General features: G+C 38.0%; 1 protein-coding gene and 2 long non-coding RNA genes across 15 annotated transcripts in view; 2 read left to right on the top strand and 1 right to left on the bottom strand.

Annotated features, from left to right (window-relative positions):
• LOC137729877 (uncharacterized) overlaps positions 1–8,632 on the top strand; it is a 30,936-nt gene extending 22,304 nt beyond the window's left edge. Inside the window, exons 1-7 of one of the 9 annotated variants that reach the window (XR_015952149.1) lie at positions 5,291–5,599; positions 5,871–5,981; positions 6,067–6,138; positions 6,227–6,327; positions 6,546–6,605; positions 7,577–8,175; positions 8,246–8,632. This is a non-coding gene — a long non-coding RNA (uncharacterized LOC137729877). Of the gene's footprint in view, positions 1–5,290; positions 5,600–5,870; positions 5,982–6,066; positions 6,139–6,226; positions 6,328–6,451; positions 6,606–7,576; positions 8,176–8,245 lie in introns of those variants that run through there. The other 8 variants (XR_015952156.1, XR_015952151.1, XR_015952150.1 and 5 more) reach the window with 8 other exon arrangements.
• LOC137729878 (uncharacterized) overlaps positions 1–11,411 on the bottom strand; it is a 30,847-nt gene extending 19,436 nt beyond the window's left edge. For 2 of the 5 annotated variants that reach the window (XR_015952162.1, XR_011068050.2), the window contains exons 1-2: positions 11,202–11,411; positions 10,879–10,965 (exon numbers count right to left, since the gene is read on the bottom strand). This is a non-coding gene — a long non-coding RNA (uncharacterized LOC137729878). The other 3 variants (XR_015952164.1, XR_015952163.1, XR_015952165.1) reach the window with 3 other exon arrangements.
• On the top strand, positions 1,824–3,315 carry LOC137730111 (uncharacterized). Its single transcript, XM_088677545.1, has one exon. It carries the CDS (start codon positions 1,857–1,859, stop codon positions 3,201–3,203), a length of 1,347 nt encoding a protein of 448 aa, XP_088533671.1. The 5' UTR covers positions 1,824–1,856; the 3' UTR covers positions 3,204–3,315.
• Positions 11,412–24,798: the final 13,387 nt, after the last annotated feature.

The raw sequence follows: 24,798 nt of genomic DNA, 5'->3' as shown, positions 1-24,798 counted from the left end.
CAGTGATTCCGAGTAGCCAGTTGCCACCTTATTATTTTAATTCCCCTAAATTGTATAATTATTCAAAATTATTATAGAAAAGAAAAACAAAAATGAGAAATTCAAAAATCAAATACTGTTACCCGGATCAGAGGGTAGGGGCCCATTCACCAACCCTTTCGTTGTCCACGTGCCCTTTCTTTGTAAGACACAGTGTTCCTGCCGTCGATGTCGATGTTGATGGTTTTAAATTTATTGGTTCGTGGCATCGATTAATTGATGTTGGCTATAAATAGCTTTTGGTGTTTTTTCATGCAAAGCATGCTTTTGTAATTCTCCCTTCAATAATTCATTCGTGTAAAACGTGCAGGAAAGTGAATTGGACCCAAGTCAGCCTGAGAGGACTTTGCCAACTTGCGGAGGACTTGGAATTTTCGACCCCATCGATTTCCTAGCAAGCTTCAGCTTCTTATATATTGACTTGTATGCTCACCTCAGTAGCCAGCCATCTGCAACAAAAAGAAAAACTTGGTAAAAATGGATAGTTTCCATGCTTGCTTATTCAACCCTACTTTTCACCTCAACATTTTGCCCTTTCTGGTTTTGGCCCTTTCATATCTTTCTGTCACTGCGAAATCATGCATCGAGGAAGAGAGATGAGCACTTCTCAGCTTTAAACAACACCTCACCGATCCTTCCGGTAGGCTTTCTTCTTGGGTCGGTCACGATTGCTGTCAATGGGAAGGGATTTCGTGCGACAACCGCACTGGTCACGCTACAAAAATTGACCTCCGTAATACTTATCCAGGTCGGTTGGGAGGTGATGAAGAGTGGGACGAGTCAGCTTATGAAAGGTCTTGGTTGGCAGGTAAGGTAGCTTCATCCTTGCTTACCTTGAAACATTTGAGCTACCTAGACCTGAGTTACAATAATTTCCAAGGTATTCACATTGTTTGTCAACTTCGAACTTTGAGATATCTCAACCTCTCATCTGCATCATCTGGGGGAGAATCTGAATTTCCCAAAAGCATTTTCAACCTTTCTAACCTCAAAACACTTGACCTAAGTAGAAATTCTTTCACCGGTCGTTTTCCTCCCCAACTTGCAAGCCTCGAATCTCTGAAACACCTTGATTTATCTGAGAATCACCTCAAAGGTAGAATTCCCAAACTCCTTGGACACTTCTGCAAACTAAAGACCTTAAACCTCGCTGTCAATGAATTTGATGGGGGGATTCAAGAGCTTTTGAGTGGTTTCTCAAATTGCACAAATAACAGATTAGAGTCACTAGATTTGTCTTTCAATGAGTTTGCAACAGAATTGTCTGACTCCTTAAGAGTTCCAACAAACTTGCAGTACCTTGACCTCGAAGCCAACTGGTTTTGGGGCTCTTTTCCAACTTCTTTTGGAAACTTGTCATCCTTGAAAAGTCTAAACCTTAGGGGCAACAACATGAACGGATCTATTCCCCAAAGTTTAGGCCAACTCTCTGAGCTAGTTGACTTGGATTTGTCTGAGAATTCTTGGGAAGGCATTTTAACAGAAAATCATTTGATAAATCTCACAGGACTGCGATCTATTGTTCTTTCCACGGATGGAGCTATGCCGCTCATTTTCAATGTGAGTTATGAGTGGGTTCCCCCCTTCCAGCTCCACAAAATTTCCATTATAAATTGTAGTGTAGGTCCTGACTTTCCTGTATGGCTTCAATCTCAGACTGACTACTTGATGTCACCCTTAGTAGCACCAGAATCTCAGATTCTATACCAGAAGAATGGTTCTTGAACTTATCTTCCCAAGTTGAAAATTTGGATTTATCTCACAACCAAATCCGTGCAAAGCTTCAATCCCAACTCAAATTTCCAAATTTATATTATATGGATTTGAGTCATAATCAATTTGAAGGTCCACTCCCTCTTTTATCTTCTGATGCCCATGTCCTTCATCTCAAAAGTAATAGTTTTTCCGGGCCAATTCCTTCAAATTTCGGACAATTGATGCCCAAATTATCATATTTGAATCTTGCGGAGAATCACTTGAATGGTACAATTCCATCCTCTCTATGCAGCATGCAAACCTTGTTACACATGTCCCTAAGGAGCAATCAGTTATATGGAGAATTCCCAGAAGCATGGAGTGTGTGGCAAAATATAATGGTTGTTGATGTGGCAGACAATAACCTCTCTGGTAATATTCCGAGTTCAGCAGGTGTCCCGAGTTCTCTACGTATATTGAAGATGAACAACAACAATTTTGGCGGGAAAATTCCTTTCGAGTTGAAAAATGCAACTTCTTTGAGCAGTATTGATCTTGGAGGCAACAAATTTACCGGAAGTGTTCCTTTATGGATCGGATCAAACTACTCCAAGTTGTCTACTCTGCGTTTGCACTCCAACTTTTTAAGTGGAAATATCCCGCGCAATCTTTGCAATCTTCCCTACCTTCACATCCTGGACCTTGGCCATAACAATCTTTCAGGGACTATTCCCAAGTGTTTGAAGAATTTGACTGCTTTGACTTTCTTTCCATACAATAATTATACAGTGCCTTCATATGATGAGGTGCAAACAACAGTCACGACGAAAGGAAGCGAACTCGTTTATTACGAGACTGCTTTGAGATGGGTGTATAGCATTGATCTTTCATCAAATAATTTAGAAGGCGAAATTCCGGAAGAAATGACCAGCCTCGTTGCATTGGGGACCTTGAACTTGTCAAGAAATCAGTTAAGGGGAAACATTCCCTCAACTATTGGAAATTTGCGTTGGTTGGAAACTCTTGATCTCTCACACAATCGCCTTTCGGGACAAATTCCTCAAAGTTACTCCTTTTTATCGCTCTTGGCTCATGTGAACTTGTCTTTCAACAACTTGGCCGGAAGAATTCCGTCGGGCAACCAACTTCAGACGCTCGAGGACCCATCCATTTATGAAGGCAATCCATTACTCTGTGGGGTTCCTCTTTTAACCAAGTGTCCGGGAGATGAAACACCGCCTTTTCGCCCTAGTGATGCAGGAGATAATAAAGATGAAGATGATAACGGAAGGCTTTGGCTCTATGTCAGTATCACACTCGGCTTCATCATAGGTTTTTGGGGAGTTTGTGGCACATTAATCGTAAAGAAGTCATGGAGATATGCCTATTTTCGTTTCTTTGACGAAATGAAAGATAAAGTAGCATTAGCAATTGTATTGAAAGTGGCTCGGTTGCAAAGAAAAATTTGATTCAAAAAAAATGTACTGAACTCATATAGTATTCTTACCATGCGTAATGCTTTCTGTCGGTCTTTATAATGTGTAATAGGCTACTAGGACACGATGTGTTCTGTTTTAAGTACTTCAGTTATTTGCTTTGATTAAGATTTAACTTCAATTGTTTGTCTGAAGTTTGAAATTCAAATTTGATGCAGATAAAAATAATAATGGTCTAACAACAGTTGCCTTCAAGGACTTAATTAGCTATTCAAACAAAACAAAAATGTGGATTTACAAAACGCTGAATAACTTTACAAAGGAACATGTCTTGTGTAACATATATCTAAATCAAATCTGAGCCACTCCCAAAACCTGGAGATCTGGATGAGTGCCCACCTCCCCCGACCTTGGCAGATTCCGATTAGGCACAAAACCAGGAACATCTTACGAGCACCTCGTGGCAATAATGGATCCAGACTTCTAACATTGGATGGTCCTAGTATCAGACTTGAAGTATCTGAAATTGGATCAGAACCATCCAAATTTGGAGTTAAACTATGAGAAATAATATTGTCCAAACTAATCGATAATGTTTTCACGTGTTAATATCGTTCCATACTTTTAATTTCTACACATATCGTTCCATACTTTTAATTTGATCCATAATATATCAAAATGAAGATAGGAAAGTGTAGAATAAGATTAAACCTATTTGGAAGCCCAATGGTTTCCGGAGATGGCCGGAAAATAGCCTCAAAGTTGACTGGTCCGAGGGAAAACTGGAAAACTCGCCGGAAACTTGGTAAACTTTAAACATTCATAACTTCTTCAATACTCAACAAAATCAAGTGACTGAAAAACAAAAATCATACTTCTCGAGGAGACGAAGAGAATGGTACCTTTTTCGACTACTAAATGGCCAAGGTTTGGCCGGAAAATGACTCGAAAGTGGCTATCTTGGTCTTGAGTTAGCCGTCAAAAAAGGTATCATTCTCTTCGTCTCATCGAGAAGTATGATTTTCGTTTTTGAATCACTTGATTTTGTTGAGTATTGAAGAAGTTATGAACATTTAAAGTTTACCCAATTTCCAGCCAGTTTACCAGTTTTCCCTCGGACCAGTCAACTTTGAGGCTATTTTCCAATCATCTCTGGCAACCATTGGGCTTCCAAATAGATATAATCTTATTCTACACTTTCTTATCTTCATTTTGATATATTATGGGTCGAATTTGGTTAAGAAACGATTGAGTTACGAAACTTTAAAAATTGTCCAAACTTCCGACCAAGAGCTTCGGGACACTTAACGGAATAACCAAAATAATGGATGGTGGACAATCTCAGGAATTACTTCTATTGATTTGAAATCTAAGGACTAAAGTATTGTATTATGTAAATCTCAAAGATCATTTTAACGTTTTAGTCTTTACGAGACTACCACTACCCTGCCTCTTCCTCACTTCTTCCTATTATTTCTGCAGTTTGTGGCTATGCAGGGAAAAAGACAAAGCTTATGGAATGGTGCATGGGCACCAACTGAAAAGAAGGAATGGAAAAAAAAAAAATAAATAAAAAGGATGGTGCATTTGAAAAGGTGAAGGAAAAAATAATAAAAGGGAAGAGGCGCATCGACAGTGCATCACCATATAAACAAGAGTAATGTTATTCATATCATATTTTTATACCATCTTAAATAACATTTGATGTAGACAACCGCATCATTTGAATTAATCAAATTTTTAAATTTAGTTCATTATTTAATAAACTAATAATTAAAAAAAACTAGTTAATTAAATGATGATTATGGTATACGAGGAGTCTTTCTCCTTCCTCTTCTTGGGTTTTGCAAATTTTTCAAATAATGTGACTGTTCACATCAAATGCTACTTAAGATGATATAAAAAAATGGTAAGAATGGTATTACTCTAGAAATAGTAGTAAAATATAATAAATAAAATAAAAAGGACAAATGGGGACAAATGTTTCTGGAGCCATGTGGATGAAAGTCTTCATGTAAACAATAAAGACTTGAATTATCAGTCTTAAAGTCTTCATGTGCACAGTGATGTTACAACAGGTTTTTCATCTGACAATTACAAGAAGCAAACTAACCTTATTTACAAAGTCTTCATGTAAATAGTAAACAATTGAATTATCAGGCTTAAAGTCTTTATGTGCACAGTAATATTTGCAATTATCAGCTTTCAAATTCTGCATTTGGGCCATCCACCATATTTATAACATTAAAAATTAAAAACAATATAGACAATCATTGAAGAGGACATTAGTCTAATTCAAATGATCAGTTCTTTTATTTCAGAGCAATATTCTAGTGTTGTAATCGTCTGCTCTCTCTCTCCGCCGCCAGCCGTGCCCCCTGTCATCTAACTATCTATCCTCTCCAAACCACCACCGATTTAATCCCGAGGTATACGCTTTTTGGTTTTTCATTTTCATTTTAATTTTTATTTGTTTGATCGGTAAAGGGTTTTGTATTTATTGTATTACTAAGAGAAATAACCTCAAAGAGATGAGATTTTGTATTTGATTTCTGAGTATTTGTTGTTTTTGTATAAGAATCACTATTTGGATTAATTGTTGATTTTCAACCTTTTGTCTTTGTTCTTAATATTTTTGAGTTCCAGATGTTAAATACCAGGTTTTTTCATTTAGCATCTTATGAATTTTATGAATTACAGATTCTGCAGTATTTTCCAAGTAGGTGGAAACAAGCACAAGGGAAAACTTTATCTGCATATTCATACATTTTATTTCCTTCAGTTATCCTTGCATTTTACAGTGAGCTAAAGGTAAGTCCTTGCTGGCTTTGATTGTGAATTTCGATGTTATATATAGTTTCATAACAGTACTCTGTTGTGTACTTTCTGTCAACAGATAGATCTTATTGAGTGTCAGATTTTACTCACAGACCCGCCTCTTAATCCTTCGAAGAAGCGTGAAAAAATGGTTTGTTTTTTGTTTTGGTAATCATTCTGTACCATAATAAATATTGTGGCATTGTTGGCTCATGATTTGGTGTTGTTTGACATTTCAGGTTGAGACCATGTTTTAGAAATACAATTTTGTTGGGGTCGTCGTTCAAATTCAAGCTGTAGTAACGTTGTATGCCAAAGGTGCTTATAGAGATGATTAAAGGTTAAATGCTTATGATGTTGTTTTTACCCTTCCAACTTCGTTTGTTTCTCCCTTTTTTTTTCCCTTCGTGTTATTGGTACATACAAGTATGTCTTTTCTTATTGTTGCACTTTCAAATTCTTAGAAAACACTGATGGGGAGATTCTACATATTTTATGTAAATAGATTCTACATATCTACACACAATGCTTACAACACATGGTTATAGTATCGTGCAGAATCTGGACCTGAAAAGTGATGGCATAGGTGTTCTGGCTGGATTGATGACTGTAATCAAGGTATCAGTTAAGCTCTTATTGTGACTCGTAAATTTTGAATAACTGCTGGTTACTGTTAAAATCCCAAATGTATGCAATCCCACATTCCAATTTGTTGTGTGAAGACAAATATCATGCCGAAATGATTAGTCATATGGAAATACTAAGATCGCAAAATTTCTTTTCGTATCAAACTATTAGGAATGCAAATCTCACCATCTGCAGTTTTTCGTTGACATAATGTTGATCCACACTACATGTTTCATTGCTTTCAAATCTCACCTGTTGTTGCTTGCTTGCAACTTGGCAACAAACCAAACTCATTTGTGGGTTGCTTTATTTGTAATGTTGTATGATGAGGTGGTCGTTTCTGTCTATACATGTTTCAGTTTAATCTATTCTATCCGTTCGATGCACTGCACTACCAGCGGAAGCGCGACATTCATGAACTATTTTCTTTCAATTCCTCCTTAAACATGAGAGGGCATACTAGCATAAGCTGTTTGGCACAAGATTATTTAAAAGTTATGTAGTCGACTCATTTTTCGTGTCATTTCATGTTGGTTGGGTGAAGTTTATTTGGAGTGTTATGAACCTATAATTATGTTATTCGAATTGCAGTATATAAACTTGGTTATTTACTTCTCACGCCATTGAGGCACAAAAATTGTTCCTGCATTGAGTTCTTTATATCAAAATTGAACTAATTTAGTTTTCCTTTAAAATCAAATGCATTGAAGTAATTGTGAGTTGTATGACATGACTGTTCAATTATGGCCTTGGCCGAGGCCCCTTGCAGTTTACTGAACATTTCATCTATGCCTTAAGCTTTCATATTCTTTGTTAGGCCAAATTAGTTGTGTTGGATTCAAAATATTTCTAATTTTTTTTTGGTGTGCTTTTGGTCTTTTAACTAAAATTTCATTAGATTTGGTTTTCGAATTTGAAAGTCTCTAAGTTGCTAACAAATTTACTTTGTTTGCAAATATCAGAAATTTGGATTGTTGGAGGAAGAAGTTGGTTCCATGCCATTTTGAGGTATATAATTATACGCCCTCATTTTTTTCAAAGCCTAATTAGTTATCGACGTTTTTTTATTTATCTTTGTGAAGCTTTCATGCTTGGATTTTAAATATATAATTCAATTTTCTTCGTTTGAGCTTAGAATGGAAATGAGCTTCTTTCTATTTTGTGCACGTATCTGTATCTATCCATTTATGTAAAGCTTGAGATAACTAAGGATATATTTCTACCAAACCCCATTCCAATTGAATGGTTGGTGTATTTGTTCCAGACAATATTCGAATTGGATGATTGGTTTATTTGTTCTAAACTCCATTAGAATTGTATTTGTATTTCTGCCGTTTATGGATGATTGGTGTAGCTGCTATGATTGTCAGATTGTGTATGTTGGTTATTGCTTAACTGAGCGAATAAAGTTAGCAAAAAAGTAGATGCTATGTCAATGTATGTGAATGGGGAGTGTAGTTATGAAATATATGATTACATTGATCAGGGATAATGAGTGTCACAGAGTCCTAACTGAGCAATGTATGTAGTGACTCGGTGTAGATGCTGCCCTTTGAATTTGGTGAGTTTTTTTGGGCAAGGGTTTTCAAGTTTTTTGGTTGAATTTATCTTGCTTCGTTTTATTGTTTTAGATGTACAAGAGTAGAAACCTTCCGTACAGAAGCTTCACATCCTCCCTCAACAATTTGTGTGTCTTTCTGTCGAAATTATTCATGTCTTCCTATATTACGGTTTCAAAAACGATTTTGATATTGTCAAGTTTCCCTGAACAGATTTAATGAAAATGTTTTCCAGCATCTACGGAATCAGACATAGTGAATGCAAACTTTAATCTTCGGATTTTCTCATTGTTGTAATATGTGATAATTTATTTAATCCTGTTAGCCTGCTCTTCGATCAACCAAAAGTGTCTTAGCTATTATATGCTTTCTTATTGTTAAATCGGTTGTGATTCTATATGATTTGTGTTTCTGAGTGTAAAATTGTTTATGCAATCTTACTTTCGCACTCATAACAAAGTCTCAAGCCAAAAAAATCAAAGATAGATAAATTACAATTTGCTTTTCACACGCGCGCCTGCATAACATCCGTCATACCAGTGTTTGCTAAATTACTATTTATGTTTTTAGCTATAGTGCAGAAGATGTCCGCCCACATAAAAAATGAATGACCGTAGTCTCCGTTAGGTTAAATGTGTCTTATTCATGTGGTTAAGGTGTGCATTCAAGTCTCGCAGCAACACGTGAGCATTTTTACTAGTATTAACTAACACATGATCAAATCAAATAGTAAAAAAAATCATAAATTACAATCTAATAAGCATATAGCAGTAACTACAATCTATTAGAAATTCAAAAAATTTCATCCATTATACATCTATTTCAATAGCATCCTGTATTATTAATTTGGGCTAAGATTAGAAAGCTTAGTTAAATTTAAAAATTAGGACATTATCAAAAATGAAAAATAGAAATTAAGAAATTCGGTGGTGGTGGACAGGAGAGAGGTGGAGAAGGTGGTGGATCCGTGGAGGGTTGGTAGGTTGTGGATGGAAGGAAAAAGGAAATTGGGAATAGGAGGAAAAAGAGATGTGGGCTTTTGGCATTACTAGAAAAATGTCCGCTCTCTGTATCGGGTTTTCAAACTATAACCAACAACAGTTATAAATAATATCTACAGCAAAATTCACTCAAAAGGTTGCAGCAATACAATCGCATTCTCAAATGCAGTAATTAGACAAAGCACATTTTACTTGAGTAATTCCCACAAAACCACAAATTAATAGAGTCATCTCCAAATAATTGAAAAACCAAGAGATAGGTCGATCAATGTGATAAAATAAGCAGTTCAGTTTGCATCAATATTCTATTAAGTTGACATAAAAAAAAATCAATATACAATCAAAATGGCGAATTCGGAAGTATATGTTAACCGAAGTTGCAATGGCTCCAGTTCGCTTATATGTTTGAGTGTCGGTGAGGATTTTGATGATTTAGAAGATGCACCTCAGATTGATTGATGGGACAAAGTCTCGTACATTAGCCGGCATGTTTATTTAACCTGAACCTTATTGTTTTTCTTTTGGTTCTAAAAAAAAAAAACATGAAAAAGATGAAGCTGATCATTCCAATTGTAATTGGGATAAAATATTCTACTTTTTTTTTTTTTTTTTCAAAGCTTTTCAATAAAGAAGAGTCTGTTTGTATGGTTAGAGGTTTTTCGTGCCAGCAAACCTTCTCTAATATTCCCAACGGTCAAACAGTAGTAAAAAGGTAATGAAGATGGAGACTACCACAGCTTGTCTCTGATTAAATGCATGTAGATACTGAATTTTGTCAAGTTTTTACCGGATTGACTACAGCAGATGATACTTAGTATAAATGTCTTATAATATGTGTTATGTATATGCTTTTTGTAAGCTTCTTTTCCCTACATTTTTTAGTATAAGAACTCAACTGAATTAGCTATTTCGAAAGAGAGAATGTCAATCATGTGATTTATTATTTCGTTGAGATTGATGGTGTCCGTTAGATTTAGGAAGATGAGATCAAACACCATTCTGATTTTATGACAGATTTTCATTTTTAGGAATTAATTTGTGGAATAGAATGCACATTGTTGCCCTGCATTTGGTTTGAACTGTGCTCTTATTTGTAGTATCTTATGCATAGATTGAGTGCTCGAGAAAAATTTAGGTCACTGATTCATTAAGTATGTAGTGTTCTCTTGCATTAAAATTGGTCCTAGCTGTTCCTAGAGTCGTGTTATGCATGAACTCCTCATTAACTTTCGCGTGAACTACTAATTATGTGATTGCTTTGTTTTAATTTGTCAAAATATTATATCTTTCCTACCATATTCGATCCTTATTTTCGAAGTGAAGTTTCTCCTTCTATTAGGGTTAGTTCTTTGGATTTTCCATATATCAACAGCCTCTGGAAGTCGGTGTACTTAACTATCCTCATCTCTCACACAAGTGAACGTTTAATATTGCATCAGTTGAAGGTGTAAATGTATTGGTGGCGTCATCAATTTATCGATTAAATTGGTACCGCTGAGGATGTCAGATAGATCATGTTATGGTCCAATCTTTTAAGTTTTGACGGAGTTCATCTATCTTGGATTACAGAGAGTGGTCTACATATCTTCTAAGTAGATTCAGTGGTATAGTGTAATAATGTAATGATGCAACTGCAACTAAAGAGAGAACATCTGCGGACAGGATTTTGCAAAATCATAAAACTCTTAAGAGTTTGAACCGTACCGGAAAGTTTATATGAGTTGAAGAAGGACCCTACTTAAGTCGGCAAGATCATAAGCTCTTGCAGCTTCTCCTCCATATCAGAACCACCTGCAGTCCAAATTAACAAAGATTCAATGCCAAATCAAAGAACAAATCGGCGATAATTTAAACAAAAACCCCTAATTATTGTTGTAGAGAGAATTCATATCAAGATAAACTACATTATTTGATTCGAATTGAATCCAAAAGCAGCATAAACATGAAGGGTAAAAAATTAAGAAACGGAGAACCAAAATGCCAAAATTAAACTCAACAAATAAGAAAACGAACAGAGAAAGACAAACCCTAGAAACGAACAGGCCAAAATTAAACTCAGCATATCTCTCTCTCCTTCTCTCAGTGCAGCCCATGCCGCTGCTTGCTTTGCTGCACCTCCGTCTGTTTGCAGGACCTCTCATTCTCTCTTCGTCTCCATGTGCAACAACACTCCCTCAATCCCATCGAATGAAGCAGACAACATGGTCTGGAATCCAATCACAAAACTACCCCCACAATCGTCCCCCCTGTCCGTCCGATCTGAAATCCAAACGGGCAAAAGAGTAGTTTTGCTTGTTTCAAGACTGGGACTGGGCCGTTTTGGTCCAGGCCTTTAGGCCTCTGTCTGGGCCCTTTGAATGCAAACCGAACCTGGAAAATCCATAACAAAGCAAATTTTTTTGTAGAATGGCAATTTGGTAAATAAATCAAAATCAGGGGATTTGTACTGTAGCTTATGAATAGTGTTAACTAGCAATGCTGCCTCGCGATGCTGCGGACGTGAAATTCAACATGTTCAAATGCATTCTTAAGCAGTATCAATTTGAATGCAATTTATCAAAGCACAGGTTGCAACATATCTTGTAACAAAGTTTAAACTTGTTATAGAACAATATTTCAATCAAATAGATATGGGATCACATTAACCATAAACTATTACAATATTCCACAGTTCATTACATTAGCATTTCTAGCCATTAGAACCTCGAAGACATAACTAATCAGTGTTATAGAAACTTACCAAGAAATTAACAAAAGGGAATAGACGACCATAAACTTCATTCGGTTTCATAGCATATCATATTCGTTTAAGAAAACGTCCTTGCAGTTTGTCCTTCAACAAATCCTACTCAGAGTAAAAATAACAGTAATAACTCATAGGAGGATAAAGTATAACCATTAAATTAAATTCAATAGAACATAAAAAACAATTTGACTACCATACATAATAACTCATAGGGATTTTATGTGGTCTTGCAATCAAAGTGCTTGATAAGAATAATGTGAAAAAAAAAATCTCATCACATTACATATTAAATCGATGGACAAGAGTGGCAAAGGCTAGAAGTATGAAAGATCACCATGGAATGGGTGCTCATGACAATCTTAAAGAATCTATGGGAAAGCGTTATAGCCATTTGTGTAGCAATTTTCATGAAATTGCTTCCTTAGCTGTAGAACATGACAAGTTAACTATAAGATCCCACATCGCCTAGGGGTGTGAATCCTGTAAGCCTTATATGTATATTCTCATCTTTACCTAGCATGAGGCCTTTGGGACCTCATTGGCTTCGGGTTCTGTAGGAACTTCGAAGTTAAGCGAGTTCGTGCGAGAGCAATTCTAGGATGGGTGACCTACTCGGAAGTTCTTATGTGAGTTCCCAAAAACAAAACCATAAGAGCGTGGTCGGGGCCCAAAACGGACAATATCGTGCCACAGTGGAGTCAAGCCCGGGATGTGGTGGGGGCTCGGGCCGTGATGTGACAATTTGGTATCAAAGCCAATCCATGATCCGAGGTGTGCCGACGAGGACTTCGGGCCCCTAAGGGGGTGGATTGTAAGATCCCACATCGCCTAGGGGTGTGGATCATGTAAGCCTTATATGTATATTCTCATATCTACCTAGCACGAGACCTTTTTGGAGCTCACTGGCTTCGGGTTCCGTAGGAACTTCGAAGTTAAACGAGTTCGCGTGAGAACAATCCCAAGATGGGTGACCCAATGGGAAGTTCTCGTGTCAGTACCGTGAGGGCGTCGGGGCCCAAAACGGACAATATCGTGCTATGGTAGAGTCAAGCCCGGAATGTGATGAGGGCCCGGATCAGGATGTGACATTAACTGAGTATGCACACATTTAATTGAGATACTTAAAGACTTGGAAGAAATAAAGAAAAGCCTTGGTGAAAAAGATTGCGCAAGTGGTGTTCAAAAAGGTTGATTCAACTGGTAAAAAACATGTTGAGATAATGGTTGAGCCCAATAATTGTGAAACAACAATTGTTTATGGAGTTAAGAGAAAAGCTACAGTCAAACGTCCACGTGGTCGACTGAATGACCCACTTGAACAAAAAAAAGTCTAAGTCAACATCCAAGAGTAAAAAAACTCTCGCAAGACGACAAATAGCTATGGAGGTACCTAAATTGTATTCTTTGCATGTACGAAGTGATTAATGTGTTATCTTGCAAATGTATTTTATTGTTGGCAGTATTGTTTGTTGGCAGTATTGTTTTCCAGGGATGTGGCTGTCTGACTTGACAATGAATCGATATGAGGTCAGGGAGAAGAAATGTGTGAAGAAGGTAATATGCTGCTCTTTCCTGCTGTTTTCCTCTTTTGTCTTTTTCCTCAGTTTTTTTATAAATTTTAAATTTCCACACACCTTCATTAATATGGAAAAGGAAATATATTTTTGCTAGAGAACAAGATCCAACTAGATTTGAGGTCAGGTGTTATATGAAATGGATTCAATGCTATCGTCGCGTTTCGATTAAAAAATGTATCGATATGTGGAAAAAAAAAACTTATACATAATGATCTGTTATTGGACTGTAAGTTTACGTGATGGTAAACACGATCCGTATAATTCATTTCTTTATAATTGACATGCTCAAAACTTGGTGATGAATTGTCATTCACTTTTGTTTTCTTAGTGGAGCGAATAATTAGGTGCTTCAAGTGGAGAATAATAATAATAATAATATTTAATGTTGTCTTTTCATGCCAACAATAATATTATTTCATATAGTGGTGAAAAGTGAAATGCAGCCTGTATTTGATTTATTTATGGAAGTATATTTTGACATTCTATTTTTTGGTGTCAATGACATGATTTTCCTCTGTCTTTTTAGCTAAAATGATTTATGATATTGTCGTAAGTTTTCATTTTGGTTTTTGAGATTTAAAACTGATAGAAGTGGTTCTTGAAATTTTTCACTGTCAATTATGTTGGTCTTTTAGTGAAAAATCTTTGTTAAATTGAATAAACCACCAGTTCAAGAGGAGAGGTTGATTCGACAAAAATACACTCAATTTAACAATGATATCTCATGGAACGGTGAAGAACCATTTCTATCGATTTTGAATATCAAAAATAAAAGTAAAAGAGTTATGTCAATTCATACGCCATTTTGGATCAAAAGCCTTCCTCTTTTGAATTCAAATCTTTAAATGGTAAATGTATTAAATAAAATTATAAAATAGTAAACGCCACATAATATTTTGGTCGACCTCTGTGCGTGCATATGCAGCGAAAGCGAAGGGGACTCAAGGGAATGGACAGCCTCGACTATGATTCCGAGTAGCCATCTGACTATTTTATTCCCAAAAATTGTATAATTATTCAAACAAATTACAGAAAAAGAGAAGAAAAAAAAGTGAGACTTGAGCCCCCAAGTTTCAGAAAATCAAAAATCAAATACTGTTACCGGGTCAGGGTGTAAGGGCCCACTCACCGGCCTTTTCGTAGTCCACCTGCCCTTGCTTTGTAGGACACAATGTTCCTACCGTCGATGTCGATGGTGATGGTTGTGTCATTTGGATGATCAACGGCTGAGATGTTCTTTGGGCAATCAGGGGTTGTTGTGAGATTTTGGACTTTATGGTGGGGGCATTTTGGTCAGCAGAGGTCACTGATTGAGAAAGTGAGAAGCAAGCGTATGCACGGGGATAGTTAAAGGGCAGGTTTCAGCCTCATGACTCGGTCTGAGTCGTCTGACTCTGGACGCCACCCAACTCCGGCGATTAGATAAAAGTAATATTAACTAGAATTTTCTTTTTCTTTCTCAATGGTGTTTTTTATTTAAATTTATTGCTTTCTGACCTCGATTAATTAATGTTGGCTACAAATATCTTTTGGTCTTTTTTCACTTCTCTCTTTGTTACTGATTCCTCATAAAACACAAAATTTTGCCATGCTTTGATGTATGTTTTGCACGCCATTAGTAAAACATTGTGCTGAAGAGAATTAGAGCGTACTAAAAACAATGTGCGGACTTTTGATGTAAATATTTTTAGAATCAATCTTTAATAAAAATACAAATGTTGAAAAAGTACTTCAAGTACTTCCTACCAATTGGTGCTTCTTGTAGAAATCATTTTAAGTGCTATTGAACTCAAAATTATTTTTACTAAAAGTGTTTTGAGTTATTTTAAAAGCACTTCCAAACGATTGCTCGTGCACACCAAAAAACAAAAACATAGGTATTTCTTAACAGTTCACTCGTGAAAAACGGTGCGGGAAAGAGAATTAGCCCCAAGTCTAATCAAACTTGGTGGAATTTGCTAACTTGTAGAAGGGGCCGAGGACTTGGAATTTGTGATCCCATCAATTTCGCAAAGCTTCAGCTTCTTACCAGAAACATGTCTTACACGCCATGAGTAAAACATTGCGCGGAAGAGAATTAGAGCATACTAAAAACAATGTGCGGACTTTTGATGAAAATGTTTTTTAAATTAATTCTGAATAAAAATACAAAAGTGAATTTTGAAAAAGCACTTCAAGTGCTTTCTAACAGAAGTACATAATTGGTACTTCCTTCATGAAGCACTTTAAGTGCTTTTGGAACTCAAAATCATTTTCTTCAAAAGTGTTTTTCAATCATTTTAAAAGCGTTTTCAAGCGAGCGAGGCTTCTACTGCACACCAAAACACGAAAAGCAAAAGTTGAGATTTAACTAAATTTCGTTTGGTCAAATCTTAACAGTGTATTCATGAAAAACGGTGCATGAAAGAGAATTAGATCCAAGTCTAGTCAACCTGAGAGGACTTTGCTAACTTGTAGAACGGGCGGAGGATTAAACACAAAATTTTACTATGCTTCGATGTATGTATTGCACGCCATGAGTAAAACATTGTGTTGAAGAGAATTAGAGCATACTAATTAAAAACAATGTGCGGACTTTTGATTTAAATGTTTTTGGAACTAATCTTTGATAAAAATGCAAATCTTGAAAAAGTACTTCAAGTGCTTCCTATCAATTGGTGCTTCTTGCATAAAGTACTTTAAGTGCTTTTGAACTCAAAATCATTTTCTTTAAAAGTGCTTTCATTCATTTTAAAAGCACTTATAAACGAGTGATGCTGCTCTTGCACATCAAAACACAAAAAGTAAAGGTATTTCTCAACAGTTCACTTGTGAAAAACGGTGCGGGAAAGAGAATTAGCCCCAAGTCTAGTCAAACGGAGTGGAATTTGCTAACTTGTAGAATGGGCTGAGGACTTGGAATTTTCGATCCCATTGATTTCCTAAAGCTTCAACTTCTTACCAGAAGTATGTCTTACACGCCATGAATAAAAATTGTGCGGAAGAGAATTAGAGCATACTAAAAAACAATTGTGAACACGAAAGATTCCTTGAAACAAGAAACCAGAATAACGTGTACAAAATAATATTTTTGTGTTTATGATTTTGGGGTTACGATCTCTCTCTAATTTGGTCCTCTGATTCTATCTTCGTAGGGTGTAGGTTTGTGGATGAGTTGTTGATCCAAAGGGCCGTCGGGGCTTGATCTAAGGATGAACAATTGATGAACGGTTGAACACTTTCTTCAAGGGCCGTCGGGGCTTGATCTTGAATAATGGTTGTGTGGATTTCTTTAAGGGCTTTTGGGCTTGATCTTGAAGGTTGATGGATGAGCGGATCTTCAAGGGCTTTTGGGCTTAGTCTTGAAGAACGATTGGATGTGTGGATTTGTTTGTGCTGTTGATCCAAGGGGCCGTTGGGGCTTGATCTTAGGATGAACGATGAACACTTTCTTCAAGGGCCGTCGGGGCTTAATCTTGAATAATGGTTGTGTGGATTTCTTCAAGGGCTTTTGGGCTTGATCTTGAAGGTTGATTTGACGAAGAACGAAGAGTGCTTTCTTGATCCTTCGGAATTCTTGGGAATTTGGATGCTTGAGAGCTTTGGAGTTTCAAAGCTTCAAGGATTTGGGGAATTCTCTTCCAATTTGGGAGTAGAGAAATGTATTTGTGAATTCCTTGATGCTTGATACCTTGATGGAGAAGCCTATTTATAGGCTTTGAGAATGAATCACCACCACAACATTGGGGTCGACTTTCATGTCGAGCTGCGCATCTAGTTGGTTGATGAGTGCGGCGATCTGCAAATCCTTCTCTTCCACAGTCTGTGTAAGCTTTGCAATTGCTTCGCTCATTTGAGCCAGTTGTTCTTCAACAGAGGTGACGCCGATGGTCATGACTTGTGCAACCAATAGACACGACTTTCCTTCAGACATCCATAGTGCTGATGAAGAACCCCATTGGCCGTTTTCGGGTGTCATCTTGTGCGCCTCAATAGCATGTTTTGGTGCCGCCAGCATGGTTAGGTTGATGACCGACTCGCGCCTTTGGTGCTGCTCTTGCTTACTTGGCGGTATCAACTTTGCAGCAGCATGTTGAGGAGTGGTTGTGGCACCAATGGATGCTCCATTTGTGGCGGAAGTGCTTATGCTTCTTCCCTTGGTGGTTGCAAGAACGGCTTGTCCCTTGCTTGATGCCATTGATTTTGGAGGTGTGCTTTGGTTGTTGTCAACTCCGTAACCCTGCTCCTTCAACTTCTTTTGAGTTTTGGTGAGGTCACGATCTTTGTCGTTGACGGTGTTTGAAACCTTCTTTCCAAGATTTGAAGAGGAAGCAAAGTCATGCCTAGCCTTTGACATGAGTTCGTAGGCATTTGGGTTAAAGCCTTCTTCGGTCTTCTTAGTTGGAAGAGAGCTTGGTTTCACTTTGACGCCATGCTGTGCCTCCAGACGGTTGATGAGTCCGGCGGTTTGCAAGTTTTTCTCCTCTGCAGTCTTTATCAGCCTTGCAATTGTTTCCTTCATCTGAACCAGCTGTCTTTCAATGGAGGTAGTGCCGATAGTCATGACTTGTTCTTTGTTTGAAGCCATGGACTGTGCTTGAATATCTTGAACGGAGACAGAGATGAGAGGTAGAGATTATCCCACCGGGCGTGCCAAATTTGTGAACACGAAAGATTCCTTGAAACAAGAAACCAGAATAACGTGTACAAAATAATATTTTTGTGTTTATGATTTTGGGGTTACGATCTCTCTCTAATTTGGTCCTCTGATTCTATCTTCGTAGGGTGTAGGTTTGTGGATGAGTTGTTGATCCAAAGGGCCGTCGGGGCTTGATCTAAGGATGAACAATTGATGAACGGTTGAACACTTTCTTCAAGGGCCGTCGGGGCTTGATCTTGAATAATGGTTGTGTGGATTTCTTCAAGGGCTTTTGGGCTTGATCTTGAAGGTTGATGGATGAGCGGATCTTCAAGGGCTTTTGGGCTTAGTCTTGAAGAACGATTGGATGTGTGGATTTGTTTGTGCTGTTGATCCAAGGGGCCGTTGGGGCTTGATCTTAGGATGAACGATGAACACTTTCTTCAAGGGCCGTCGGGGCTTAATCTTGAATAATGGTTGTGTGGATTTCTTCAAGGGCTTTTGGGCTTGATCTTGAAGGTTGATTTGACGAAGAACGAAGAGTGCTTTCTTGATCCTTCGGAATTCTTGGGAATTTGGATGCTTGAGAGCTTTGGAGTTTCAAAGCTTCAAGGATTTGGGGAATTCTCTTCCAATTTGGGAGTAGAGAAATGTATTTGTGAATTCCTTGATGCTTGATACCTTGATGGAGAAGCCTATTTATAGGCTTTGAGAATGAATCACCACCACAAAATATTTTTTTCCTTTCCAAGCACCATTGCCTAATTTTCCCACTTAATGCAATATTGAAATTGAAGTGGTGTAACTTATGGCCTAATTTCCCACTTAATACCATTTTAAACTTGAAGTGGTCTAACTTATGGCCTAATTTCCCACTTAACACCATTTTAAACTTGAAATGTGTATGCTTTGTCATTGCCCAAATGAGAAAAACTTGCTTTGATCCGTAATGGATTGAAGTGTGCTTACCTTGTCATTGCCCAAATTGAGAAGAAAAACCTTGTTTAATCATCCAAGGGTATTTCTTCCTATTTTGTTGAGTCACATGCCATGTGTACAATTTGTACGACACGTGGCGTATGCCATGTATGCCTTGACACGTCAAAACTTTAATGCGTTGGGTGAACATTTGTTTTACTGAAATTTCGATGTCTACAACAATGTGCGGACTTTTGATGAAAATATTTTTAAAACTAATTCTTAATAAAAATGCAAAGTGAATTTTGAAAAAACACTTGCAATGCTTTCTACCAGGAATACATAACTGGGGCTTCTTTCAGGAAGCACTTTAAATGTTGTTGGAACTTAAAATCATTTTCTCTAAAAGTGTTTTTCAATCATTTTAAAAACGTTTCCAAACGAGTGATGCTTTTACTGCACACTAAAACACGAAAAGCAAAGGTTGAGATTTAACTAATTTCGTTTGGTCAAATCTCAACAATTCATTTGTGAAAAATGGTGCGGGAAAGAGAATTAGAAGTGCTTTTGGAACTTAAAAATTATTTTTTCTAAATGTGTTTTTCAATCATTTTAAAAGTGTTTCCAAGCTAATGATGCTTTTACTGCACACCAAAACACGAAAAGCAAAGGTTGAGATTTAACTAAATTTCGTTTGGGCCGAGGACCTGGAATTTTCGACCTCATCGATTTCCTAGCAAGCTTCAACTTCATAAAAATGGATAGGTTCCATGCTTGCTTATTCAACCCTACTTTTCACCTCAACATTTTGCTCTTTCTCGTTTAATCAAATTTCAACGGCTACAAACAAGGCTTATAATTTCATCATCCTCAACATTTTCATGTAGCTTTGAAGGTTGGCGGTAGCTGCTTTGCCCCTTTTCCGATTGGTGAACTTGTGGAGGAGACCTATGTTTCTTGTGCATTTTCTTTGGAGTGACATAAGTCCATCCTTCAACTTCACTTGACGTGACTGACATGGTTTTGGAGCATGCCCCCAGCGGTTGAGGTGAAGATTTTGAGTTCAAAGAGCCAGAAGTGACGGTGGTATAGTTTGACTTCACCACATCATTAAGATCTAGCTCGATGATCCCTTTCTGAGCCAACTTCATGATGAGATCTTTTAGCACAAAGCACTTTTCTGTCGGATGACCAATGAAGCGGTGGATTTTACAGTACCTTAGACTGTCAGTACGGTTCATCTCTTCCGGCCGTTTGCACTCAGGTAGGTCGATCACCTTTTTGTCAAGCAAGTCTTTCAACATGGCAACCACGTCAGAGTCGGGGAATGGATAAGTCTTCTCCTCAAGCTCCTTCAAAGTGCGTCTACGTATCTCTTGATCACGAAAAGCTTCGGTTTGAATCGCCTTGCCTCGTGTATGGGTTTTGACTGGAGTTGTGTTGACCTTCATTGCTTCCTTGGTGGGTTTCCACGCAGCCTTATCCACCTTTGGCCCCAAAACTTTGTCATTCTTGTAGTCGGCGATCTGTTCTTTCTTCCCATGACGGGTGATGCTTAACTCCATATCATGGGCGCGGGTGGCTAACTCCTCAAATGTTCGTGGTTTGATGCCTTGAAGGATGTAGTGTAGTCCCCACTGCATGCCTTGAACGCACATCTCAATGGCAGAGGTTTCAGAAAGCCGATCTTTACAATCCAGACTTAAGGAGCGCCATCTATTTATGTAGTTGATGACAGGTTCATCTCTCCACTGTTTCGTACTGGTCAGCTCTAGCATGCTTACAGTACGACGAGTGTTGTAGAAACGGTTGAGGAATTCCCTTTCTAGCTGGTCCCAACTGTTGATAGACTCGGGTTCGAGGTCGGTGTACCAGTCAAAAGCGTTACTTTTCAGCGAACGTACGAACTGTTTGACAAGGTAGTCTCCCTCTGTCCCAGCATTGTTGCAAGTTTCAATGAAATGGGCGACATGTTGCTTCGGGTTGCCTTTTCCATCGAACTGCATGAATTTTGGGGGCTGATAACCCCTTGGCATCTTCAAAGCATCAATCTTCTTGGAGTAAGGCTTTGAGTACAGTACGGAGTCATGCGAGCTTCCTTCGTACTGTGTCTTGACAGTGCTTGCGATCATCTCCTGTAGCTGCTGGATAGAGAGAGATTCCATGAACGCCGTTGCTTGGTCTAGCTTCAGCTTCTCTTCGACTTTCTCCACTGGAGGCTCCTCTTCTTCGTCGACTTCTTTCTTTAATGGACCAACATTGGGGTCGACTTTCATGTCGAGCTGCGCATCTAGTTGGTTGATGAGTGCGGCGATCTGCAAATCCTTCTCTTCCACAGTCTGTGTAAGCTTTGCAATTGCTTCGCTCATTTGAGCCAGTTGTTCTTCAACAGAGGTGACGCCGATGGTCATGACTTGTGCAACCAATAGACACGACTTTCCTTCAGACATCCATAGTGCTGATGAAGAACCCCATTGGCCGTTTTCGGGTGTCATCTTGTGCGCCTCAATAGCATGTTTTGGTGCCGCCAGCATGGTTAGGTTGATGACCGACTCGCGCCTTTGGTGCTGCTCTTGCTTACTTGGCGGTATCAACTTTGCAGCAGCATGTTGAGGAGTGGTTGTGGCACCAATGGATGCTCCATTTGTGGCGGAAGTGCTTATGCTTCTTCCCTTGGTGGTTGCAAGAACGGCTTGTCCCTTGCTTGATGCCATTGATTTTGGAGGTGTGCTTTGGTTGTTGTCAACTCCGTAACCCTGCTCCTTCAACTTCTTTTGAGTTTTGGTGAGGTCACGATCTTTGTCGTTGACGGTGTTTGAAACCTTCTTTCCAAGATTTGAAGAGGAAGCAAAGTCATGCCTAGCCTTTGACATGAGTTCGTAGGCATTTGGGTTAAAGCCTTCTTCGGTCTTCTTAGTTGGAAGAGAGCTTGGTTTCACTTTGACGCCATGCTGTGCCTCCAGACGGTTGATGAGTCCGGCGGTTTGCAAGTTTTTCTCCTCTGCAGTCTTTATCAGCCTTGCAATTGTTTCCTTCATCTGAACCAGCTGTCTTTCAATGGAGGTAGTGCCGATAGTCATGACTTGTTCTTTGTTTGAAGCCATGGACTGTGCTTGAATATCTTGAACGGAGACAGAGATGAGAGGTAGAGATTATCCCACCGGGCGTGCCAAATTTGTGAACACGAAAGATTCCTTGAAACAAGAAACCAGAATAACGTGTACAAAATAATATTTTTGTGTTTATGATTTTGGGGTTACGATCTCTCTCTAATTTGGTCCTCTGATTCTATCTTCGTAGGGTGTAGGTTTGTGGATGAGTTGTTGATCCAAAGGGCCGTCGGGGCTTGATCTAAGGATGAACAATTGATGAACGGTTGAACACTTTCTTCAAGGGCCGTCGGGGCTTGATCTTGAATAATGGTTGTGTGGATTTCTTCAAGGGCTTTTGGGCTTGATCTTGAAGGTTGATGGATGAGCGGATCTTCAAGGGCTTTTGGGCTTAGTCTTGAAGAACGATTGGATGTGTGGATTTGTTTGTGCTGTTGATCCAAGGGGCCGTTGGGGCTTGATCTTAGGATGAACGATGAACACTTTCTTCAAGGGCCGTCGGGGCTTAATCTTGAATAATGGTTGTGTGGATTTCTTCAAGGGCTTTTGGGCTTGATCTTGAAGGTTGATTTGACGAAGAACGAAGAGTGCTTTCTTGATCCTTCGGAATTCTTGGGAATTTGGATGCTTGAGAGCTTTGGAGTTTCAAAGCTTCAAGGATTTGGGGAATTCTCTTCCAATTTGGGAGTAGAGAAATGTATTTGTGAATTCCTTGATGCTTGATACCTTGATGGAGAAGCCTATTTATAGGCTTTGAGAATGAATCACCACCACAAAATATTTTTTTCCTTTCCAAGCACCATTGCCTAATTTTCCCACTTAATGCAATATTGAAATTGAAGTGGTGTAACTTATGGCCTAATTTCCCACTTAATACCATTTTAAACTTGAAGTGGTCTAACTTATGGCCTAATTTCCCACTTAACACCATTTTAAACTTGAAATGTGTATGCTTTGTCATTGCCCAAATGAGAAAAACTTGCTTTGATCCGTAATGGATTGAAGTGTGCTTACCTTGTCATTGCCCAAATTGAGAAGAAAAACCTTGTTTAATCATCCAAGGGTATTTCTTCCTATTTTGTTGAGTCACATGCCATGTGTACAATTTGTACGACACGTGGCGTATGCCATGTATGCCTTGACACGTCAAAACTTTAATGCGTTGGGTGAACATTTGTTTTACTGAAATTTCGATGTCTACAACAATGTGCGGACTTTTGATGAAAATATTTTTAAAACTAATTCTTAATAAAAATGCAAAGTGAATTTTGAAAAAACACTTGCAATGCTTTCTACCAGGAATACATAACTGGGGCTTCTTTCAGGAAGCACTTTAAATGTTGTTGGAACTTAAAATCATTTTCTCTAAAAGTGTTTTTCAATCATTTTAAAAACGTTTCCAAACGAGTGATGCTTTTACTGCACACTAAAACACGAAAAGCAAAGGTTGAGATTTAACTAATTTCGTTTGGTCAAATCTCAACAATTCATTTGTGAAAAATGGTGCGGGAAAGAGAATTAGAAGTGCTTTTGGAACTTAAAAATTATTTTTTCTAAATGTGTTTTTCAATCATTTTAAAAGTGTTTCCAAGCTAATGATGCTTTTACTGCACACCAAAACACGAAAAGCAAAGGTTGAGATTTAACTAAATTTCGTTTGGGCCGAGGACCTGGAATTTTCGACCTCATCGATTTCCTAGCAAGCTTCAACTTCATAAAAATGGATAGGTTCCATGCTTGCTTATTCAACCCTACTTTTCACCTCAACATTTTGCTCTTTCTCGTTTAATCAAATTTCAACGGCTACAAACAAGGCTTATAATTATAATAAACTTAGCCGTTGGATCAAATTTCAACGGTCCGAATTCCTGAACTTGATGGATTAAGATGAAGGGATCCGGAAGCCATTTCCAATAGAAGATTTGATCTCAAGGGATTAATTATTTCTTTCCAACACTTTTGCAGCTGGTTCCCGATAGTTTTTTTTTTGTTTTTTGCGTGGGACCAGTCTAGCATCTAGAACCCGAAACAAAACACTGTGGGCGTGTTTACGTATCCGTAATCGGAATGAAAATATGGAAGTAAATTCCGATTACGGAGTACTCCGGTGTTTACTAAACATGGAGGAATAAAAAAAGCAGTGGGGCCCACACAGAATTTGGAATTCAATTCCTTGTATTGGTGGAATTGGATTCCTTAGATATAGGTGGTATTGTTTGGGCAATCGGAATGACACTTTTGTTCCCTTTATGCCCTCACTTACTTTTTTTTATTTCCAAGACTATTCTTTATAAACCCTTTATAGTATATAAAATATTTGATTTGGGACAAGGGCATTTTAGTAATCATACTGGTTGATATTCCGATTCTGCTGAATTAGTAAACAGTTTTTATGGAATTCTATTCCGATTCCAGAACATTTAAGTAAATAGTTTCAACAGGAATCCGATTCTGACTTCTCCTTATTCCAACTCCTTCTTAATTCAATTCTTTCTTAATTCAGTTCCTTCTATTTTCATTACCGTTACGTAAACGCGCCATGTAAGTCATGAGAACGAAAGTCCAGGCTCATACTGGTTGGGTCTTTTCATAAGCAGCTTTCCAAAAGGTCTTCCGAGGTAGGTAATGTTAAATATCCTACATCCGCAAGAGAAG

Source organism: Pyrus communis, chromosome 10 (genome assembly GCF_041283825.1).
Source record: "Pyrus communis isolate YQ-2024b chromosome 10, ASM4128382v1, whole genome shotgun sequence".
NCBI classification, from domain to species: Eukaryota; Viridiplantae; Streptophyta; class Magnoliopsida; order Rosales; family Rosaceae; genus Pyrus; species Pyrus communis.
The sequence above is the reverse complement of the archived record's forward strand: the minus strand, read 5'-3'. Positions and strand labels throughout refer to the sequence as shown.

Bases quoted from the DNA above. Each gene is read 5' to 3' on its own strand.
- LOC137730111 (XM_088677545.1), top strand. From the start codon at position 1,857: ATGGATTTGAGTCATAATCAATTTGAAGGTCCACTCCCTCTTTTATCT.